Consider the following 19894-nt stretch of genomic DNA (forward strand, 5'->3'; position numbering starts at 1 on the left):
ACCAAATGAAAAAATGAAGCTGATCAATAGATTCTGGAAATGACTATTTCTCAGTTAACCTACGTGCAAAGCATGCAGATATAATACAGTAATATTACAGACTGTAAGCGAAGGGATTTACATGACTTATCTTTGTAAAATACCACTTGTGCCTTTTGATTAGAGGTTCACTCTGCTCTATGATGAGGATTGGAGCACAGTAATCTTCACTGGAAAGGAAGGCCAGTCTATGGATGTCTTAAAATCTCAGTCACTTAGAAAAGGCTTCAAAACATTACCTGCAAATATGAATAATTTGCCAATTAAGAATTTGCATATTTATTTTTATACAGACACCAAGAACACCCATATTTATATTTATATTCACATTCATATTAATATTCATATTTAAAAAGCTTAAATAGACAGAGACAATAAAGTGGGGCCTGTGGGCTAAGCTGACCAACCATAAGGCTTGATTTGGCCTGCCAGGTGGTCTTAGCGAAAAAATACATGCATAAAGAAATACGTAATATATAATTTATGTTAACGTTAAGTTTGTTTATATTTCATGTTGTAGAAATGCTCTTTAAATATGCAGGTATCCTAATTATTAATTAAATTATTCAAAATTAGTTAAGGATAATGGGATATTCTATCTTTTATAGCCTCACAACTGAGCTGAAGCAGTTTCCCAATCAAACAAAACCATTTTTTCGTAACTCACACATGACTCTACATGAGTAAAACCACTGACGCAACAAATAACCTGTTATACAACATACATATCCCAACATCCCTAATTTTGAGTAGTGTATTTCTCACAATCTGAGCATGGCGGACACAGTACCATTTTGCATCTGAACAATATAATAGTAGGTATTTTGCTGTTGACCTGTGGCCCACCATTAACTTTCACATTTGGCCCCCCCAAGGGAAAAAGTTAGTGCACCCCTGAACATACCACTCCACCACATGATACCAATTTAATTGAGTAAAAAAAAAAAATATATATATATATATATATATATATATATATATATATATATATATATATATATATATATATATATATATATATATATATATGTTGTGTTTATATAGTTAGCAGCGTTTCCTCCTCGGTGTCCAGCAGTCCTTCACCCTGCTGATAGGTGTAACGCTATCGTCCGACTCATTTTGTCCTCGCCGCTCGCCGTAGTTGGGGCACCGTCTCGCTGCAGTTGTTGGAGAAAGGTGAGCCCTCCGCTACACACAAAACCACACGACAACATCAGCTGCTGTCGGTGACTTTTTGTCAGCCCTGTTATCACTACATGGTGAGCTTTCCGTCGCGTTGTCATTGTCGACACTGTAAACAAGACGAACGAGCTCGCTGGGTGTGGGGAAAGTGACGGCTAGCTGCTAGCTAACTGCGAGCAGCAGCTAAAAATATGCTGCCGTCGAAGTGCTGCGAGGTGTTTCACAGCTGACAGCCAGGAGACCTTCAGTGGGCTACAGCTACCAGCTTATGTGGACTTAGTGCTTTTAATTAATGGCGTATTATATTTATTATACAGCTAGTTGTGAAAGTGTAACCTGTTGCTGGTGGGCGTTGACGTTAGCGCCGTGTTATGTCTGGCAGGATGATAGTATTAGCGTTAAGCGGTTGTAGTCTGATCTGCTGTAGTAGGTCCAGGTTCACAGACACAGAGGAGACAGCACTGCCATAGTTACTGCTGCTATCTGGCAAAGAAAATGTCTAGCCTACTGCTAATCGCTTTAGCTTTAGTGTAAAGCTGTTCAGCCTTATGGAGAACCAGACTGCAGTTCATCATCATGGGTGTATTCACTGCACCTGGAAAAAGTTGTGTTGAGATGGTGTTATTTTAAAATTGGTCACATGTCACACTTCTTCTTCCTCACTCCTCTTCTGTCACAATAGGCCCAGTTTGTGCCTGATCTGTGTTGTCATACCTATACAGCACATGAGAGGCACAAACTGGGGCTTGGTTTTAAGTTTTTGTGCACAATAATTGAAAAATTGTACACCTTTTGATATCTTACTTGTAATCTGTTGTCAATAGTACGTCGAGTGTTTGCACTGATGGCATTATTCTTGCACGAAAGCCAATAAATACATAACAAAACATCTTTCTTATCACCTTTACAGTTCAGTACTGATTCTTTGTTGCATTTTTGATCTGTCTCCAATATCTGAATGGCTAGTTTACAATCAAATTAGAGTCCTTCATGGTTTGTCCTCATGCATAAAAAAAGTTGCCTTCTCTTCTCTTCGATCCAGTAGCACCACAAACACTGAGGCATTATGGGCAACACAAGTGACAGGGTGGCCGGAGATCGCCATGGAGCCAAAGCCCACCGCTCCGACAGCAGCGGCAGTCACAAAGACCACGAGCCCAGCAGCAAGATGGTGGACAGCACAGACGACCCCAACATCTTCAACACCCACGGGCCGGAGTCCAAGGTGCTGCTGCAAAACGTATAAAAACAGATTATTGTACAGAATTGTGTTTATTCTGCAGGGGCCTTCTGTTGTCATTTGTTACATGTGATCTTTTGTAAGATCACCTCATGGTTGAGATATAAATTTATTGCTTGCAGGCGTCGGGGGAGAAAGAATTCACCCCAGATCTGGACGACCTGGTGAAAACTGGTCCTCAGGCTCGCCCCACGGTCATCCGCTGGGCCGGAGGAGGAAGGGAGGTCTACATTGCTGGTTCCTTTAACAACTGGAGCACGAAGATACCACTGAATAAAAGGTAAACCGCTTGTTGTTGTTTTGTATTTGGTAGGCTATAAATGGCAGTGCATTCTCACTTTCATAGTCTCATTGGAATCCAACGCAAATGATCTCAGCTGATACATACAAACCCCAGCATTACACTAATATACTTTCCTTTCCTTTCTCCAAAGCCATAACGACTTTGTAGCGATTTTGGACCTGCCAGAGGGAGAGCACCAGTACAAGTTCTTTGTAGATGGACAGTGGGTCCATGATTCGTCAGAGGTACGTCAGTGTCATAACTGTAATTGATCTCAAACAGTCAAAGATCTTTGATGCTATAAGCATGAAAGGAAAGTAACCTCTATGAAAAATTAAGACATTTTAAAAGCCTTTGTTAAGAAACTGACATTAAAATATAATCCATTCCAAAAAGTGCTGACTGATATTGTCAGTGTTGCTGTTATCATGTAGTTTGGTCAGCAAAACAACAGAAGAAGAAGCCGTACACACATTACCTTGCTGTACTGTGCTCTATGATTATTGTGTAAATGTAACCACATTGTCGTTAAAGCCTTTTCTAAAAGCCCCGGCAAATGTTCGCAGAGTTATAAACAATAATTACGAAAATGCCTTTTCATTATCGTTTCTCTTTGGCAGCCAATTGTAACCAGTCAGCTCGGCACCATCAACAACCTGATCCAGGTGAAGAAATCAGACTTTGAGGTGTTTGACGCCCTGCAGGTCGACTCTCTGGAGAGCTCCGACATGTCAGGTCAGCCTTTGTCCACAGTGGTCATGCATTGTTTGACTGTTAGCAAATTAACAACAACAGTTATTTGAAATGTTTCTTTTTTTTGGTTAGTCAGCCATCCTCATCATAATTTGCATGACAGAGCTCTGACAGACACAGCAGCTTGTGGTGTTTCAATACAGGTCTTATAGACAGATGTGGATAGTGTGGAATTATACTAATTGGTATAGTCGTTTTCAACTCATAGTAAACATTAATACAAACTAAACAAAGGTATTGTTCCTGTCAGAAGTGTAATCTTCACTTTTGTATGTTTGCAGATCTGTCCAGCTCCCCTCCAGGTCCATATGGGCAGGAGCAGTACATCTTCAGACCTGAGGAGCATTTCAAAGCTCCACCTATACTCCCTCCTCACCTCCTTCAAGTCATTCTCAACAAGGACACCAATATATCCGTCAGTATCTGCTCCCTCTTTCACTGTTGCCTTTTCCTCACACACTGATCTGAGTTGTCTTTGTTGTAGTTTCCTTGTGTTTTTTTTTTAGTTCTCCTCTCACTCTCTCTCGACAGTGTGACCCTGCCCTGCTGCCTGAACCCAACCACGTCATGCTAAACCACCTTTACGCTCTTTCGATAAAGGTAGGTTCACTGGAAACAGCTGGAATACTCCTCACGCTTTTCCAGATGTTAGTGGCACCACATGAAATATCGTTCTCAGCAGTGTAACAGAATTATAGTTGTAGTTTCTTCAACCACATTTGTGCTAAATATGCTAATAATGCAGTAAGACACATTTATTTGTAAGGACACATTTTACATCTTGTCTGTGTGTTGTGTTTCTGTCTGCGCAGGACGGAGTGATGGTGCTGAGCGCGACTCACAGATACAAGAAGAAATACGTCACCTCTCTGCTTTACAAGCCGATCTAAACCTCGACTCGGGTGCTCCACAGTGCTTTTAGAGAGCAGCATGCTCGTATTCTGCTGAGGGTTTTTCTTTTGTATCATCACTTTTAGCCAAATCTTGCACTGAAACAAGTTTACAGGTGAGCTAAAAGGCCAGTGGCTTTGACTGTGGCTTGGGTTTTGAAAAGGTTGTTCACTTCTGTCTACATAGGGCTCTGATCAAAAGTAGCGAAGTGTGTGAGTGTGTGCAAGGTGTCAGAGGGAGATGAGAACCATACTGTGGCATTTACCTGCTACATCCACAGACAGAGACTGACTAACTCACTGTGTGTATTCGAGCGTTTGCTGCACCTTGTGAATATATGCATGTCGGTGTGTAAAACGAGATTTTCTGGCGTGGAGGTGTTTAGAGTGTTACTGATGTGGATCGTGTCGTCATATCCTCTGTGAACCAGTTGCATTAAGTGTTGATCTAATTGATTTGACAGCATTCATTGGAAGTGCATGCAGAGTAACAGAATGACTAAATGTGGCCTAAAGTCAGTGTCCAGGTGCTGAAGAGAGCAGCAGACTTGAAGTGCAATAACTTGCAACAACTTAGTTTGTCAGTAAGGTCATGTTTTGTTGGGTTTCTCACAATTCAGCCATCATTTAGTGAAATCTACAACATGACCTAAATTAAACAAGTCCAAGATTCCAGTTATGTTAATGTGATGGTTGTTATGGATGGAGTGCTTGTAGGTTTTCAACAGGAAATGCTTATTTTCCTGATGGCATTGGTGGGCAGAGGCCGATGTTAAAAGGTACAGAACACAAAACACATTTTTACGCTGACCTGTAGTGCTGTTAATCCATCTAGATTGTTTTGGTGGAGTTGTAGACTTTATAAGATATCATTAAAATGTCTAATTCTCTTGAAAATGATAGAACTAGATGGCACTCAGCCTGTGGTGCTCAAAGTGCCAAAAAAAATACATTTTAACAACTTTGAGCACCACGAGCTGAGTGCCATCTAATTCCATGATATGTGGGAGAAGGCAGACATCTCTATGGCTGATATCCAAACTGCCGGCTCCCATCAAGATAATCTAGATGGCTAAATAGCACTTAAGAGAAGAGAAAATATGTATATTCGATTTTGGGGTCCCTTTAAATTCTTCTGTTGCCTTTACTTTGATATATTATGCGAGCACTTTAGCATTCATGTGAGCAGGAGTGTTGATATAAGCTTTTAACTATGCAGCAGACAACTCTTGTACTGTAGCTTCTCTGAACTATTGAGCCCAATTTGTGCTTTAATTTTTTTTGGTTTTAGATATGATGAACTTGCAGTGCTTTATAAGTGTGTGTGCATCTATACTGAGTTCTGTTTATCATATAGGAATGTACTGTATGTATCTGCTTACATGTATAGTCATACACAGAGGCGTGTACACGCAGACAACCTGCTGCTTTGCATGTACTGAATATCTAGAACTTGAAGCGTTTACTGTGTGGTGCACATTAAGAGAAGCACATTTTCTGATGGACTTACAGGGCTATGAGGATACAGAGTTGCCATGACTTTAAAAGTTGTACAAAGTTTGTTCACGTGTGTGGTCTTTACAGTATAACTATTGAAGATGATCTGTATTTTGAGGTGTGGTGGCTTTTGAAAATTGTTTGTGTCACTCACAAGTAGTGCCGTTTAAATGTCTGCACTTACAGTATATGCCCACTGTTGATACACTCGACAGACTTATAAAAGGGGCTTTCATAAATCCTGTTGGTGTTGAGCTAGACCGTCTGAAAGTATTCTGTGAATGTCGAGCCTAGCCGTGACGTCTCGTCCAAAGAGTTTTCAAGATAAGATGAGGGAGTGTGGACGAGCGCCGTGGACGCCTCATGGTGTTTTTAGGCTTTAAAACCAAAACTTGAATTTTACAACTGTTTCATGAATGTTTAAAAAAAAAATGCTTTGCAGAACCAGTGTGATGATTCACTGTACAAGATGTTCCTTGTATGCAAATAAAGAGGAAACGCTGGTCCTAATTCATGTCTTTTTCTCTCTCTCTGGTGTCAGTATTCTGTTGTCTGGGTTGAAGACCTACAAGTTTCAAGTTTGTTCAGTTCACTTTGGTGTATAAAATCCATCCAACCGATATTACATGTTACTGATGTACTGTCAGTACACTGTGACATCACTTGTGGATGTGGCCAGAGGTTCAACCCCCTGGTGTTAACTTACTCTTTAATGAACATGGTAGTAACAGCACAGGCAGAAGCTAAAGGGTCCGGATATAAAACAAACTGAAACTAAAACAGAGTTCAACGGAAGTAAACCACACAAACTTTTTGAGTGTTTTATTCGTTCTTTCCCAAAATCTTTCATCGATAATACTTTTTGCCAACACAGCAAACTGTTAACTGTCATCAGAGACAGGATCCGTATGAGTCCTGTATCGGCTTTCTAGTTCATTATGCACAAACTCAGAAAAAAGCTGCTTTCCAATCACATAAAAGCTGCACCAATCAAATAGCGTTATATACACACGCAACTCAGGACCAACAAATACATCGTTTCAGACTTCCCTTCTTAATAAGAAATAGCAAAAAGGCTTTGTTTACGCTCTAACAAGGTGCTTTGTGGATCCAACGTTTCACAATCTTTCCAGTCATTGGCTTTTTTTACAGTAGACAAATCTTCAAAACTTTTCCCTTCTTTAATTTCAAAAGGTAATATCAAACTTTTCCCCTCTATCGAAATACTTGGCAATTTTTGTCTTTTTCTGAAGACTCGAGCGCAAACAAAACCTAAATTGGCAGATCTCAGGTAGACGAGCGCTAGTAAAGGCCATTTTCTACCACCGAGAGCCGAGTGAAGACGCTCTCGAGCTAAATTTAAAGGCAAGCGAAGCAACATTAATCAGAGCTTTGTTATAGGTGAACGATACTGTGATCAGTGACTTAGATATCATGAAGGCATAGTTTGTGATTTCTTAACAGACACAGCCTAGGTGACTAAATGATTCAAAGTGACACAATCCTCTAACATACGCTGCATATAAACCATACATTGCAGGAAGTGAAACACGATGATGTTTAACATCAAAATAAAAGATAGAAAGCTATTGCACAGCTACCCAGAAATCAACTTTGCGAAAAGCAAATGTTGGATGTTTTTTTTTTCCACATGCACACGCACACCCACACACAGGCGCACACACACACACACACACACGCACACACACAAACAAAAGGTCATACAGAAAAAGCAGGTTATTTACAGCTTAAAATGGCAAATGTACAGCGAGAAAACACATCAAACTAAAGAGTGTAGTTGAACGGTTACAAGTGAGTGAATTACAGAACAATGATCCCACCAGTACCCTGCCAAAGTTTGCATCATCTAGAAGAACTTGATAACCTATATTGCCATTGCCATGGGAATGCTGAGACGGCCTGAACCAAGAGAAATAACACAAAGACAATATGGCATATGGCCATGTGGGAAAAAATCCACTCTGTTGAGTTTTGGTCCAAACAAAAAGGAGCTCGTTTCCAACGCACAATTCGAAATACACTGAGCCAGCTGTCTAACGGTTACCATCTCTGTGGTTCTGGAGGCCCTTTGATTTAAAAAAAGAAAAGACACCTCGGTATCCCCACGGTCCGATGAGACCTGGGTTTGTCATTCGCATGGATAAGGCAAGTCAAAGTGACAGTAAAGAGTTCAAACTTTGGCAAGTATTGGCAATCCCCTGTTCCATAGCTTAGATTTTATACAATCTCTGTCATGCATCAACACTCCAATACAATCGTATTGTGTCCTAACTTTTTTTTATGAGTGTGACTAATAATAATAATAATTCCAGTGTCAAGCGAAGAAATAATAATAAGAATAACCCGGTGCAGCATGATCATTCAAGAAACAACATCATTATTGCACATGCTCGTATGAGAACTCCTACAGAGGAGCTTGAATACGCGTGTTTAGCCTGGTTCCATTTGAGCACTTTAACCTCATATTCTAGAGTACATTCGTTTAGAAATCACAACCAACCAGATTGATCAAAAGCCTTAAGAATTATATTGACCCCTTTTTCAGTAAATTCAGTAGATAGATGCCAAAAAAAGCACCTGAAGCGAGGAGGCTTGCGGCTGAAATGGAACCTTTCTCTGGCTTTTTGTTCGGCCATCGGTAACCCTCGGCTGATGGCTCACATACCATTCATAAGCTTCCTCCACGAATACAGATATACAGCTCTAGTACATGACTACTTCTACCCTCTACATTCCTCCACTGTGTGTAGTGATACATTGTGGGTGTCACTGTTCTTTGCATTGCGTTTGCAAAAAAATCTCCTCATTGATAAAAGCGCCACGAGAAGTACGTAAACTTGCATTTCTGTGGCAGTCAAAGTTGAGGGCGTCTGCTTGTCTTTGAGTGAGCCGTTTTTTTTTTTTTCCAACCGCACATATAGATATGGTGTATATGTGCGCACGCGTGTGCAGAATTCCTCTCTCAAGCCACGATTAAACATGCATGAACATTTATTCCGTCCTCAGGCTGTCTGGCTCTCAGGAGAGGATGCTCTTAGATACAGACCCCGGGGGTTTGTATTGTGGAAACTTTTTATTTTAACTCGCAAGTTAAGTTCTCCAGAAGTGATGTCACCCATTGGTTTGTGGACTACCATTATGAAGCTTTGAGTTTGGCATTGCGGCTGTTGCCATCTTAGTTTTAGAGCCAGGAGTGTCCATAATTAGACTAGAGGGTGGAGCTGGGGAGGATTTTCTGATTGATAGCCACGCCCTGAAGCAGATTGTCTATTTTACTCTAAATGCGACCATAATTTACCAAATTAACATCATTCTGTATTGAAGAAGACTTCAAACTAGCAACTGAGTCCATAAATTCAATCCGAAAAAGTTTGTGGAGGTAACAAATCAAGTGAAAAGTAGGGTCATTTTCTCATAATCTTACATACAGTTTGACTTCCTTTTGAAACCAGTGGCGTTGCCCCCTGCTGGCCATTAGGAAAAAAATGCAGGTTTAAGGCCAATTAAAACCTGGTCCAATTGTCCAAAAAGTTTCTGTAATACAACCCCCCGAAACCAGAGTGCCTTTATGAAAAGACACACCTGGTGTGAGATCGGTGTCTGGAAGCATCTTCAACCAGCTCCATCAGTAGGACGCACATCACTGAAACCACCAGAGGCACATTTCAAACCCTTTCTTCTGACACACACACGACAAGGCAAACTGCTGACTGCATCACTCAAAGACAATAGGCGTGTGGCGGGGGAGGGGAGAGAGTGAGAGAAAATTGGCGAGGGGGGTGAAGGGAGTTCGGTAAGGCTCAAGGTGCAGATTATATACTGTGCACATGTTGCCTGGAGGAGGGAAGGAAGGAAGGAAGCACTCTCAAGGCTGGACGGAGGTAAAGGCGGAGGCAAGGGTGGGACAGGAAAGGCTGGTGTGGAGGGGGGGAGGTTGTGGTGGGGTCTTGGCTGTTTAAGTAAAGAGGTCAGAGGTGGTAGTGTTGAGGCTGGTTCTTTAAAAGTCTAAAGCAGGCATTGGCTGCTGCGCTTCCTCGCTGCTGGGCGTTGATTGGCTGCAGCTCCGGAAGCGCCGCTGGTCTTCAGGGAACTGCGATCAGCAGGCTGCTCTCTGGCAGCGCCTCCTGGGTCCTCAGCTGGATTCAGGGACAAGAGGAGAAACAAGATGGAAGTTATTAGCTTGTTTAGCAATCCTTACGCAGGCTGATTTGTCACATTTTGACAATTTGTTTAAAAACACCTCAGCAAGAAGTCGTTTTCTGTGCATGTTAGTTTTAACAGAACTCCCAAAAAACAACTGCTGGCAGATGAAAAGCTGAGTGAGTGATTAAAGTAAGCAATGTTACTCACACACACACACACACACACACACACGGTTGCTGTGTATTATCTGTGCTGCGCGTCTTGCGGTGTGAATGAATCTGGATGTTTATGACACCGCTCAATCCCAAGATTGAAGCCGTCACACACGTTTCTGCGTGAACGCCCTTTCGCCATACTGTGACAGCATACACACAGAATGGAAAGTATGCAGTGTGGAGTAATCTTGGCGCTAACTGTTAGGGGTCTGAAGCTATGAATAGACTCAACCTTAATCGAGTGGACAAGTAAACAACACTTTAGTCCAGTGGTAGCTTAGTAGAAGGGTGTGTTTGCAATTTGGCGTGAGTGTTGTGGTGTTCGGGAATTACTCTAATCCTTCGAAAACACATATTTATACTTAGAAATACAGTTATTTACAATAGCTAGTAGGTGTAGTGGGATTTTAAGATCACACATCTAATACATAGGTGCTGGTCATGGCAGTGTCCCAGGTAGAAAACAAGGTAAACACACAATCACAGCTGCTTTTCTCCTAATTTTATCACTTTATCTAGAGAAAGCCAAAGTGTGTGTGTGGACAACTTGTTTTCCACTCAAGACAAGGATTTTGGCACAGCATCGCCTCCGTTTTCTCCCATGTTTTCTCTCTAATAAAGCAGAAATGTCATAAAAAAGCTAAAAATTAAAGTTAGCTAAAAGCGGATGGAGTTCGCTGTCGGACAGGATGGTAGAGCTGTGATGTTAGAAAAAGCAAATCCACACGGAGGTAAAAGCTGCCCCAGACCACAGAGTCACCATCACATTTACTTTTACACCTACAGTTTAACCATTAGGCAAAAAAACTGCTACAGTCAGGTTAATAAAATTCAGGGTCTGGGACAACATCTACCTATTGGCAAGATCACAAGATGTCAGACGATTACCAGCATAAGGAGAGGAAGGGGAGGAGCTTAGAGAGGAAAGTCTCAGCTCATTCTTCTGGGGGGTGTAAAGGAGGTGAGGAGAGGAGAGGAGAGGGGAGACAAATGCAGGACGAAGGAAACAAGTGAGACAGAAAAGCCAAAAGTGATGAATTTGCATCATAAATACTCAGGATATGGACACCACTGACATCACAACATACAATACTGATACACGTAATACTGTGAATCTATGGTGTATGTGCACAGATAACCTACATTATGTGTGACACCCTGGATATGTGAGGGTCCATGAGCTTACCTCTAAATTTGTCCTTGCTTTCTTCAGCACATCACGAGTCCTCGACACTGAAAAAAACAAGAAAAGACGATGTGTTGTGTTGTTAGTATATAGTCCACATCAACACTTAAGGTGCTACATTAATCAAAGCAGTTAAAATAACACATTTCCCTTCAGTTTTGCATTTAGACCTGGGATATGAGAGGCAGTCTTGTTTTTATGTGAGATCTGCAGAGGCCGATGATTCGCCTGGTTTATTGCTTCTCTGCAAGCTCCAATCTTTAATTTAGCTGCGCCTCCAAAAAGGGACCAGCAGCAATTCTCACTCCCATCACTCATAACTTATTAGGTCTTCTCTACCACACTTGTCCTTCCTACATTTTTTTTCTCTCACACTCTTTCTCTCACGCCCTGTTGTTGTATTGACTGTTAAAAAACCCACATCATCAGCCTGCAGCTGCAGATTTGCAGCGCTGTGTGTTCAGGTCTGCACCATTCACACAACAATATGATTTCCTGGGAGGTCGATTATTCGTACAGTGTCATTTGTTGAGCTGTTGTTGTCACATCTTACTGTGATTGGCTCAGCTGTTTCAGAGCAATGAGACCACACAATCCAATTCATTTCCACCTTCACACAGCCCTTTTACACTGACACTCCACAAAAATAGGGCCTCGAGTCTCTCTCGTGATCTCTCTCTTCTTTCACACACTCAGACAAGAGGCAAACACTTACACTGATTGACTATGAAGTGCTCCATGCTCTCCTTGGTGCGGCTCGTGCTCCTCAGTCTTTGAATCGTCCCCTTGAGAACCTCTTCCTGCTCCGATATGCGCAGTTTCAGGGACAAGATCTCCTCCTGCATACACTGCTCCTGCATGCACACAAAGTGACATTTGTTATGAAAGCTTCTGCTTTCTTACCGAACATGTTTGGGATTCATCGCTAACAGATCCCAAGTATTGCCTGAGTAGCTTGATATAGCCCCCAAAACAATTAAAAACCCACCTTGAGCCTGCTTTGATTCTTTTCATGGGAATTGTTGACAATAACACAAAAACAGTGTACATATATCAGACCAGTCAAACAATGTAATGTGTTTCAAACCTTCTTAAGGTTGTGGATGGAGGGATCAGTGCTGGGCAGAGCTGCTCTCCAGAACATCTTCAGCAGAGACATCGCCTCCTCCAGGATCTGCCTCAGAGTCTTGGTGTTGGACAGCAGACTCTTCACACAGCCATAGTCCAGGACCTGCACACAGAGCTCAGTTAGACACTTGCGCTCTCGAGTCATTACTTTAACGATTTGTTGTCTTGTTTCCTCACCAGCTCACTGCTCTGTTTCTGGTTGCCGTCCAGCAGCGGCGGGCCGAGGCAGGCCTGCAGGGTCGACTCCATGCGCTGGACGAGGCTCCGGCCCTCTAGGACCTGCTGCTGAAGAGCACTGAAGTCGTCAACGTGACCGATGGCGTGGCGGCCGTTGCGGTTCGAAAATGATCCGTCCGGGGCGTCCCCCTCCAGCTCAGAGTGAGGGTCGAGAGGGTCTGCTGGAGGGAAAAGAGCTACAATGTATTTTGGAAGGACTCTCAGTGACATTATTGTATTTTCTGTAGTGCATGAAAGAATTGTGATTAAAACAATATTCTGTTCTTGTTATTATTGTTACAGAGCTTTACAATCAGTCCACAAATTAAAAACAGATTAAGATGCAGTCATGCAGTGCAGTTAAAGTCACACCATTGGCAGTGCTATGGCTGTCATCCAAGTCTGAGTAGGGAGGACCGGGAGATCCACAGTTAAACAGACCAATGTCCCTGACCGGTGGAGACGGAGCTGGGTCTGTGGAGCACACACATAAACAAACCAGGCTTGGACACACAGCAAACCACACCACAGCACACTAAAGCCTCACAAACATCTCGTGAGTATCATGTCAGTGTCGTATTCATCGGCGTCTCGTCTCACCGTGCAGCAGCTGTCGCCTGTAGAAGTTCTCTCTCTGAGGGCTGGCAGTGAGGGCGGAGAGGGAGGGGGTCCGAGGAGAGCCGACGACCCCCAGCTTCTGCTCCAGCTGTTTGTGGAGCTCCAGTTGTTTGAGGGCGCTGTTCTCCTGGACGCTGTTCTGCAGCTGGGCTCGCAGACTCCTCACCTCCCCGAGCAGCTCGCCGAACTCCACCGGTAGACCTGGGAGCTCACACAGGTAGCCTGGAGCAACAATACGACGAGTGTAGCGATAATTGTTTGATTATAGCATCTTTCAAACTGAAGTTTTTGTTATTAAAAAAAAATATGAGTAATCTATGTTTTCTTTTAGCCCTCTCATATCAGTGTCCCAAGGTCTACCATGATGCAATTCTTAATTCTGTCACCAGATGGTGCCAAAATATGTGGAGAGCGTCAAATCTAACTACATGACTTTTCCCAGATGTAAGGATTGAAGTTTTATCATCCAGCCTTTTCGTTTTGTCTAGTTATTATCTGCTTTTTCAACTTTTTGTACACAGATATGGGAGCAATATTTGTCCTTTAAGACTTTTTTTCCTGCAAAGAAACTGGAAGCGTACAGAAAAATCCTAACGTGTAGAGGGGATCTTTAAGCTTATCTCGTGTACAATGAAAAGACTGACCTTTGTTGGCCTTGGTGCTGGAACACACTCGATCGTACACCTGTAGTTCACTCTGCAGGGAGTGGATGAGCTCCCTGCTCTCACAGAGCTGCTGCTGCAGTAGAGACACCTCATGCTGGAGCCTGAGGAAACACAGACACAGCACGTTAAAGTCAGAGAACTGTGTGATCTGTATATACACACCGCGAGCGAACACACCCACCTGTTGGTTTTCTCCTGACTGGTCTGCCGCTCCTGCCTCAATATGTGTATCTGCTGGCCCTGCTCCTGACTGTGAGCCTGAAGTCGTCTCAGCTCCTCCTTCCACTGCTCGGCCTCTAGCTCTGCCTGTTTGAGGCGGGCACGTGCCGTGAACACCGCCTCCCGCAGCTGCACCACCTCCTCACACGTGTCTGAAGGAAGAGGCGGGTTAATATTCAAGAAGAATCAAATCCATTAAAACATTCTTTGGATTTCAAGATGAAGTACCCGTGCTGGCCTGCAGGCGTGACTGTAGAGCCAAGTTCTCCTCCTTCAGGACTCTGATCTCATTGGACAGTTGAGTGACTGTGTCCAGTCCTTGGATGTAGATGTTTGTTGGTGCCCCTGGATGAAAAAAGCGGAGTGACTTGTGTTATTTCTCAGTTAAATGACACCGTTGGTATTCCAAACATTCATAAAAATCAAATTCTTCAAAGTCTATGTCTACTTTCAAAATCTTTCAAGGCCCTAATTTTTTTCCTTTCAAATTCACAAACTTTCAAGGACCTATAGGAACCTATTTGTTACTAAAGCATTATTAAGTGTGGCTGCAGTACCTCCATCACGCCCAATGGTGGCCAGTCTCTCTTCCAGCTGCTGTCGGAGCCTCTCATTGGTCCTGATGGACTCCTCCAGACGCTGACGGAGACACCTCACCTCCCGCAGGTGCTCCTCTATCAAGTTGACCCCTGGAAACAAACATAATATTGTGATCGTCATTGCTTGCTCAAGTATACATCAATGGAGAAGATGGCTGCCAACATGGGGGTGTGAACGCAGGTCCCACCTGCATGGCTGCTTCCTTGCTGGTGTCCCGGTGATGCAGAATAGCTTCCAACCGGCTGACCCATGTTCTCCATGTCCCACAAAGTCCCTCCTCCTGTCAGTAGACCTGAATCAGACTTCAGCGAGTGGCCTTCAGGGACGCCACCCAGCTGATACTGTTGAAAGGCATGATGGGAAAGCTGGCTGTAGCTGGAGAGGTCGTGCTGGTTGTGGGCACCAGGTGAGAGAGTGAACAGAGCCTTGTCGTGAGGGACCGCAAAGCCTGTGAACACACACGAAAGAGTGAAGAGTGAAACATGACACGCACAGGACAAGAGAAATTAATTAATGGCATCCTTTCAAACAGGTGACAAAATTTAAGTCTTTTTGAATTCATGTCACACACGGCACACAACCTCCCCGGCCCCTCACCCCTGCTCTGCTCATTCATCTGTTTGTACAGCGTGTCCAGCTCTGGGCGAACAGCGATCACAGACAGGGCCCTGGGCCGGGGGTCGGAAGTGACTCTCATACCCCAGACGTCAGGGCCAGAGGGGACAGACAGGGAGAAGGAGACAGGCTGACTGGAGAGGGCTGGAGGAGAATGACAGGAAGTGACATGCACAGAACGTGAAGGAGGAGGAGGAGGAAAAGAAAATGTAGGTACTTTGCAAGTCATAGCCAGCTGTGAGGCCCATACCTCTGGAGAACTGCATGTTGGGGCAGCTGCTGGAGGACTTGAGGTAACCATGAGGAGGAGGAAGGAAAGATGGACGGACTAAAGGAGGGGAAAGGGAAAGGGTAGAAGAGACACTTCACAGACAGGAGAGGTGAACATATGATTAAACTTTTACAATACCGTCTTGTTGTGATCCGTGTCCTGGCTGCTGCAGCCGGTGCTCCTCCTGATACTCTCTGGTGTCTAGATCAGAGCACAGCTCCAAGTCTTCGTTGGTTCTGTACTCATCAGACACCAGGGAGGTTCTGTCTGATTGGTCGGTGGTCTCGGAGAGAGCGTGGCAGCTGGACGGGGTCTCTGGACGGTGATGCAGCTTGGTGTGGAGTGACTCGATGATTTTATCTTTCTGCTGAAGCTCCTTACTCAGCCTGCAGGTGTACACAGGATAATAAACCATTATACATTCTGAAGTGAAAGCTGTCAATGACAAAAGAAGCGTGTCCATAAAAGTCTCATATTCAAGTCGATCATCTGCTGTAGGTGGACCAATCTGCAGCTGTTTATAAGTAAATGCTTTTTTCTCAAACTAACAATGCCCATGTAAAGTAACTACATGTACGTTCCCCTTACTGTTTCAGTTGTCGCAGCATAAGCTCCCTGTCTCTCTCCAAAAGCATCCTTAAAAAAGCGGTCTCTCTTGCTTGGTCTCGACTCGTAGAAAAAGACCACAGAGACTCCCTGTACATGGAGCTGCTCTTAAAAATCATAGATTTCCACAGAGGAGCCATCGCACCATCAGTCCAGTCCAGAAAAATAAAGACCAAGTCCTTGATGCACTACAGCCTGAGCTGGGTAAGCCTTGTCCAAGAAGATCCAGCAAGAAATACTGATGTCTTCTGACACTTAGACTTCTTAATAATCTTAATTAATCTTATGTGTTATACAAGGAAATCAAAGTAGTTCTAGATGCTGTTGCACATCCACAAATAACAATCCTCCACCAGTAAAGGACTGTCACACAGTCACACTGAGACCCTTAAGCCTGGCTGGTGGGACACCTGTAAGTCTATTCAGCTAAGGCTTCATGCTGTGGCCTGTTTGTGGATTAACAGCAACCTTCTGTCTCCCCTCCACCATACGGAGCCGTGTGGAGCCTCGCGTGTCACATGACACAGTAAACTAATCACCAGGACAGAGTAAGTGCTCTGCAAAGTCAGCTAATAACTTCGAGGGAGGTCCACAGATCTCAGAGCTGCAGGTGATATTATAGAAGGTGGCTGCTGAGGCTGAGATTAATCTATTTTGATAGTGATTTAGTTTAACGAGAGCCTATGAAAGTATCCAGTGTGTGAAGCAGTTTGTGTTTGCATACAAGGAAAGATAAGTGGAATATAATGCTTTGTGGTTCACTCAGTTGTGCCGTAACCACGATACTGGAATATTTAGTTCAGTTGTAACTTGCTAAAAAGTGTTTCAGACATATGAAAACAGACGCACATGTGAATATAACCTGACTCACCGTAAGGCAAGCAGCTCATGGCCTGTCTTGTCCTCATGGCTCTCTGCACGGTCGCCTATGGGATTAAAACAAGACGGACAAGAGAGATGCTGTTCAATATTACAATTCGGGCATAAAAGCACCACAAGAATGTGAATCTATAACATCGAGGATGTTGCTTACGTCCACTGATCTTGGCGACCACTCTTTGTGCCAGGGCAGTGTTCTGTGCCAGCTGCTCTCTGAAGCTCTGACCCATGTAGTAATCGATATCATTGGCACGCAGCAGCTCCTCAAAGGCCTGGAAGGTGTTGAGAATTAACAGTGAATGGAAAACTTCACAGACATGTTGAAAACTGATACAACGCGGTCAAATTAATACGTTAAAATAGTGCAGAGGGTTTCACGGTACCTTGGTGGTATCACCCAGGTGCTGGGTGAGGATATGGCAGACACCTTGCCCCTCTCTCATCCTCTGCCTCAGGTGGGACAGCTCACGGGCTTGTGTCTGGATCAGAGAGTTGTACTTCCTGTAACGGGAGGAAGTGCAAAGTATTAATGGCGAGCATTAAGGTCTATAATCCATATGACAAACCATATTTGTGTGAATCTGTTAAAAGAGACCAACAGAAGCTTCTATCTTTTCCAAAAGCCTCTCTGTCTCTGTCCACTCACCCAGGCCAGGTGGCACACTTCCCCTCCTCTGCTTGACCTTTGCCCTCCAGTCCGGAGCTCTTCAGCTGCGCCTCAAGTGACGCAACTCGTTCCATCAGCTCTTGCAGTTCCCTGCTGGGCTTGGACACTGAGCGAATCCCCTGGGTGTCAGACATCCAGCCTTCATCCTCTTCTACACCGCTGGGCGCTGGTGATGTCTCAAAGGCCCAGTTTACCTAGAAGGTGAGCCATAACAAACATCATTATGAAACTAATATAATCCTAAAAGACCAGCCAGTAACGTCGAGTAGAGGTTAATGTGACAGCACCTTGCGTGGGGTCCGCTCCAGACTAGAGGCGTAGTCGCTGGTGGTGGACAGGGAGCGCACACGTAGCTGCAGCCCGCGGATCACCTTGTGGCAGCGGGTCAGCTGTGAGCGGAGATCCTGGACCAGGTGTTGCAGAGAGGCCGCCGACTCATCTCCCATTTCATAAGCACCTCTGTCCCCGCTGCAGTTACCAGCGTACCAGCTGCCGCCCTCGTAGTCCTGCTGATTGGACAGTGACGTGCACATCTCCAGGTCATCAAACTCTGAAGGAGGGACGGATGGAAGAGACACATTGATGCAGGATTAGTAAGGATTAGTGAGTTTTTTTTTACGGGCTGAAAAAGTTTGAGAGAAGTTCGGTGCGTTTGTCACCTGGGCTGCTGGCGTCTTCTCTCTCAGCTTCGTTCTCACTGCGACCACAAGTCTCATAACCCAGATCCTGGAGATCCACTTGCACCTGCTTACTGGCCTGCTGGACCGATGTCTCCGCTGCAGAGACACGAGAGGGACAGTACTTAAATACTGTACGCTAAAAAGGATTTGTTTGCATCTGAGTGAGACTCACTGAGCAGGTCTCTGTAGTCCTTCAGTTGTTCAGCCTGAGCGTGGACCGTGGCCTCAGACACCATCAGCCTCTCCTGCAGCTCTCTGTTCTCCTGGTGGCTCAGAGCCAGGTCGGAGCTCAGACGGGCCGCCTGCTCATGGAGACCCTCCTCTATGTCCTGCCAGAGCTCTCCCACCTCGCTGCCGCCGCCGGCACGCTCCTCCTCCTGTAACAGCGAAGTGGGGACTCCATTACTCACATAAACAACCACGGGACTGAAGAAGAACAAAACACCCGCACATAGAGACTGTAACAGGAGGCCAGGGCCTGGAGGCAGAGCTGTTCCTGCACAGCTTTGCAAAAACTATAACTATAAGGTTTGTTTAAGGAGAAATAAGAGTAACATTTAAATAAGTACAAATGACTGTAAATCTGAACTAGATAGTAAAGTTTAGCATGATTTCATTTCTTTTTGAATGTGTGATATGTTACCATCTGAGGCTGGTGTGTGTGATGATGGGACGTCTGAGGCCTCGTGCACTGCCTCTTCCCTCCCTGGTCACTCAGACTAACAGACGGAGGACCTCGCTTCCCCGCAGGCACATGTAGTGGTGATGTTTCCTCCTCTTCATCTTCTTCCTCAATATCCTCGTCCTCCTCCTCCTCCTCCTCTTCTTCTTCCTCCTCCTCCTCCTCGTCCTCCTCCTCTTCCTCCTCTTCCTGGTTCAGTCCCACAAAGCCAGCTCGTCCTTGGCCCTCTTTCAGAGCCTGGTTCTCCTGCTGCAGCCTCTGCAGTGCACTCCTGGCAGAAGACACAAAGAAAGACATGCAATTTAGACATATGCCTAATGAAGCTGTCAAGGTTAGAAAAACTCATCAGCAGTACAACAATCAAAAGTTTTTCTGAGCATCTCTGAGACAAATACTCACCTCATCTGAGCCACGGAGCTGTATCCATCCCTCTCCAGTTGTAACTTTATTTCTTCAAGCTGCCCTTCAACTGTCTTCTGGGACAGGACCCCCTCAGCGCCACGAGCCTTCACAGAAGTCAAAAAAGATGCTGTTTGTTATTGGTCTTATTATGCAGTCAGGTTAAGGTTTAAATCAGTAGGAGGAAGATCAATCTGTGC

General features: G+C 44.4%; 2 protein-coding genes across 8 annotated transcripts in view; one reads left to right on the plus strand and one right to left on the minus strand.

Annotated features, from left to right (window-relative positions):
* The first annotated feature begins 1135 nt into the window (after positions 1-1135).
* Positions 1136-6394, plus strand: prkab2 (protein kinase, AMP-activated, beta 2 non-catalytic subunit). Of its 6 annotated transcripts, none has more exons than XM_073492004.1 (8): positions 1136-1215; positions 2264-2461; positions 2584-2741; positions 2896-2989; positions 3365-3479; positions 3779-3912; positions 4029-4097; positions 4310-6394. In XM_073492004.1, exons 2-8 carry the CDS (start codon positions 2288-2290, stop codon positions 4385-4387), a joined length of 822 nt encoding a protein of 273 aa, XP_073348105.1. In that variant the 5' UTR covers positions 1136-1215; positions 2264-2287; the 3' UTR covers positions 4388-6394. The 6 variants fall into 6 exon arrangements, with proteins under 6 accessions (XP_073348105.1, XP_073348108.1, XP_073348106.1 ...); XM_073492007.1 differs by having other exon boundaries at positions 2264-2446; XM_073492005.1 differs by having other exon boundaries at positions 1173-1215; positions 2267-2461.
* Positions 6395-6691: 297 nt separating this feature from the next.
* The window catches only part of LOC141016580 (myomegalin-like), a 45394-nt gene continuing 32191 nt past the window's right edge, over positions 6692-19894 (minus strand). Inside the window, exons 25-47 of one of the 2 annotated variants that reach the window (XM_073491036.1) lie at positions 19695-19801; positions 19257-19566; positions 18786-18990; positions 18593-18709; positions 18221-18483; positions 17913-18127; positions 17650-17767; positions 17421-17538; positions 17259-17313; positions 15920-16167; positions 15083-15343; positions 14853-14984; positions 14524-14640; positions 14258-14447; positions 14056-14177; positions 13394-13633; positions 13166-13267; positions 12755-12975; positions 12537-12680; positions 12165-12303; positions 11450-11496; positions 11152-11206; positions 6692-10041 (exon numbers count right to left, since the gene is read on the minus strand). In XM_073491036.1, coding sequence (XP_073347137.1) covers positions 9911-10041; positions 11152-11206; positions 11450-11496; positions 12165-12303; positions 12537-12680; positions 12755-12975; positions 13166-13267; positions 13394-13633; positions 14056-14177; positions 14258-14447; positions 14524-14640; positions 14853-14984; positions 15083-15343; positions 15920-16167; positions 17259-17313; positions 17421-17538; positions 17650-17767; positions 17913-18127; positions 18221-18483; positions 18593-18709; positions 18786-18990; positions 19257-19566; positions 19695-19801 — 3657 coding nt within the window. In that variant the 3' untranslated portion in view covers positions 6692-9910. The remainder of the gene's footprint in view (positions 10042-11151; positions 11207-11449; positions 11497-12164; positions 12304-12536; positions 12681-12754; positions 12976-13165; positions 13268-13393; positions 13634-14055; positions 14178-14257; positions 14448-14523; positions 14641-14852; positions 14985-15082; positions 15344-15919; positions 16168-17258; positions 17314-17420; positions 17539-17649; positions 17768-17912; positions 18128-18220; positions 18484-18592; positions 18710-18785; positions 18991-19256; positions 19567-19694; positions 19802-19894) is intronic. The other variant, XM_073491035.1, reaches the window with a different exon arrangement.

The sequence above is a fragment of the Pagrus major genome, chromosome 21 (assembly GCF_040436345.1).
Source record: "Pagrus major chromosome 21, Pma_NU_1.0".
Lineage (NCBI taxonomy): Eukaryota > Metazoa > Chordata > Actinopteri > Spariformes > Sparidae > Pagrus > Pagrus major.

Bases quoted from the DNA above. Each gene is read 5' to 3' on its own strand.
- prkab2 (XM_073492004.1), top strand. From the start codon at position 2,288: ATGGGCAACACAAGTGACAGGGTGGCCGGAGATCGCCATGGAGCCAAA. The intron at 2,742-2,895 runs GTAAACCGCTTG...CTTTCTCCAAAG, and splicing joins AAGATACCACTGAATAAAAG to CCATAACGACTTTGTAGCGA. The intron at 2,990-3,364 runs GTACGTCAGTGT...TCTCTTTGGCAG, and splicing joins GGGTCCATGATTCGTCAGAG to CCAATTGTAACCAGTCAGCT.